The following is a 1,257-nucleotide window of genomic DNA, read 5'->3' on the forward strand; positions in this document are numbered from 1 at the left end:
CTATTTGGAAATCAATGGGTAGTGTAACCAGGAAGAGAGGAGGAGGAGGAGGCAGCAGGTGAGGACACGCCCATTCAGCAGCACAGCACCCTGGGTATTGTAGTTCACAAGGAGGCGGCGCACACTCGGCCCCAGAGAATCATGGGTAATATAGTCCAGACGGAGGGAGAGGAGGAGCTAGAGGACACTCCCACTCGGCCGCACAGCACCCTGGGTATTGAAGTCCATGAATTGGAGGAGGAGAAGCAAGAGAGATGGGACACTCCGGCCCCCACGTCTGAGCCCCAGGGAACTCTGGGTAAGACTGTCTGTTTGTCCTCTTCAATAATAATAATTATGACATATCCCAGATGCTTTTATTCCAAGGTGTTTTACCGTGTATTATCTGTTTTCTCTCTTAATAACTAATATAGTTTCTGTCTGTCTCCAGTCCACCAGGTGTCAGTAGAGGGCTCCTCCCAGCAGTACGAGGGTCACCATGCCGACGGAGAGGTCAGAGGTCAGGCTMGGCGTGACAGCGAGCGGGTGGTGCCTGACCTCCAGGTGAACTTTTCTATCCCCCTGAGGTTAGAAGTTAGAGTTCAGGGGTCAGGGGGCCGGCGGTTGCTAGGCGACGCCCCTTACAGGCTGAGCGTCGACGAGGCGTCAGACTGTATGAGCTACGTCAGCACCTCTCCTTCTTCCTCTCTGCCCCCCACTCGTCTCCACGGCAACCYCAGCGCTAGTAACCCGCGACGACATCAGCACCAGAGGAGGAAGGCGGGTCTTGGAGCCCTCAGGTTCCTGCGGCAGAATTCCTTCTCCCAGAATGCCGTGTTCTGCCTGCTGAGCGGCCGGCCGCTGGTGGTGATTGGTGGAGAYGAGGGTTCCGTGAGGAGGACGGTCGCTGCCCTCTCGCTCTACCTGCCMTCACCTGGTCYCTATGGAGATGCTGTGCAGCCCTACCTGGCCACGCCTCTTCAGCTGACAGACCTGCTCACCTGGAGACTCATCGGAATCCACAGGTAAAAACAGAGCATCAAAACCCTGATGCATCATGGGTAAATTGTGAATAATGGACTGTTTTTTAAAAAAATGTGAATGACATTTTATTTGGCGTACCCCCGACGGCATTGCACGTACCCCAGTTTGGAAATACCTGTTTGAGAACTTGAGATAGGAGACCGTGGGCAGAGTAATGGGACAGTCAACATTACAGCAGACTATACAGGCCTGATAAATCACTACTCTATAAATCATTTGTAGCTCAGTCATTTC

The 1,257-nt window shown here is 53.4% G+C and overlaps 1 protein-coding gene across 1 annotated transcript; it reads left to right on the forward strand.

Moving 5' to 3' along the window:
* Positions 1-41: 41 nt before the first annotated feature.
* On the forward strand, positions 42-1,004 carry LOC112080291 (guanine nucleotide exchange protein smcr8b-like; the record flags this gene model as incomplete). Its single annotated transcript, XM_024146025.2, has 2 exons — positions 42-298; positions 431-1,004. Coding segments are annotated over exons 1-2 (731 nt in total), but the record flags the coding sequence as incomplete, so codon positions are not given.
* Positions 1,005-1,257: the final 253 nt, after the last annotated feature.

This window comes from Salvelinus sp. IW2-2015, unplaced genomic scaffold (assembly GCF_002910315.2).
Source record: "Salvelinus sp. IW2-2015 unplaced genomic scaffold, ASM291031v2 Un_scaffold14842, whole genome shotgun sequence".
NCBI lineage: Eukaryota > Metazoa > Chordata > Actinopteri > Salmoniformes > Salmonidae > Salvelinus > Salvelinus sp. IW2-2015.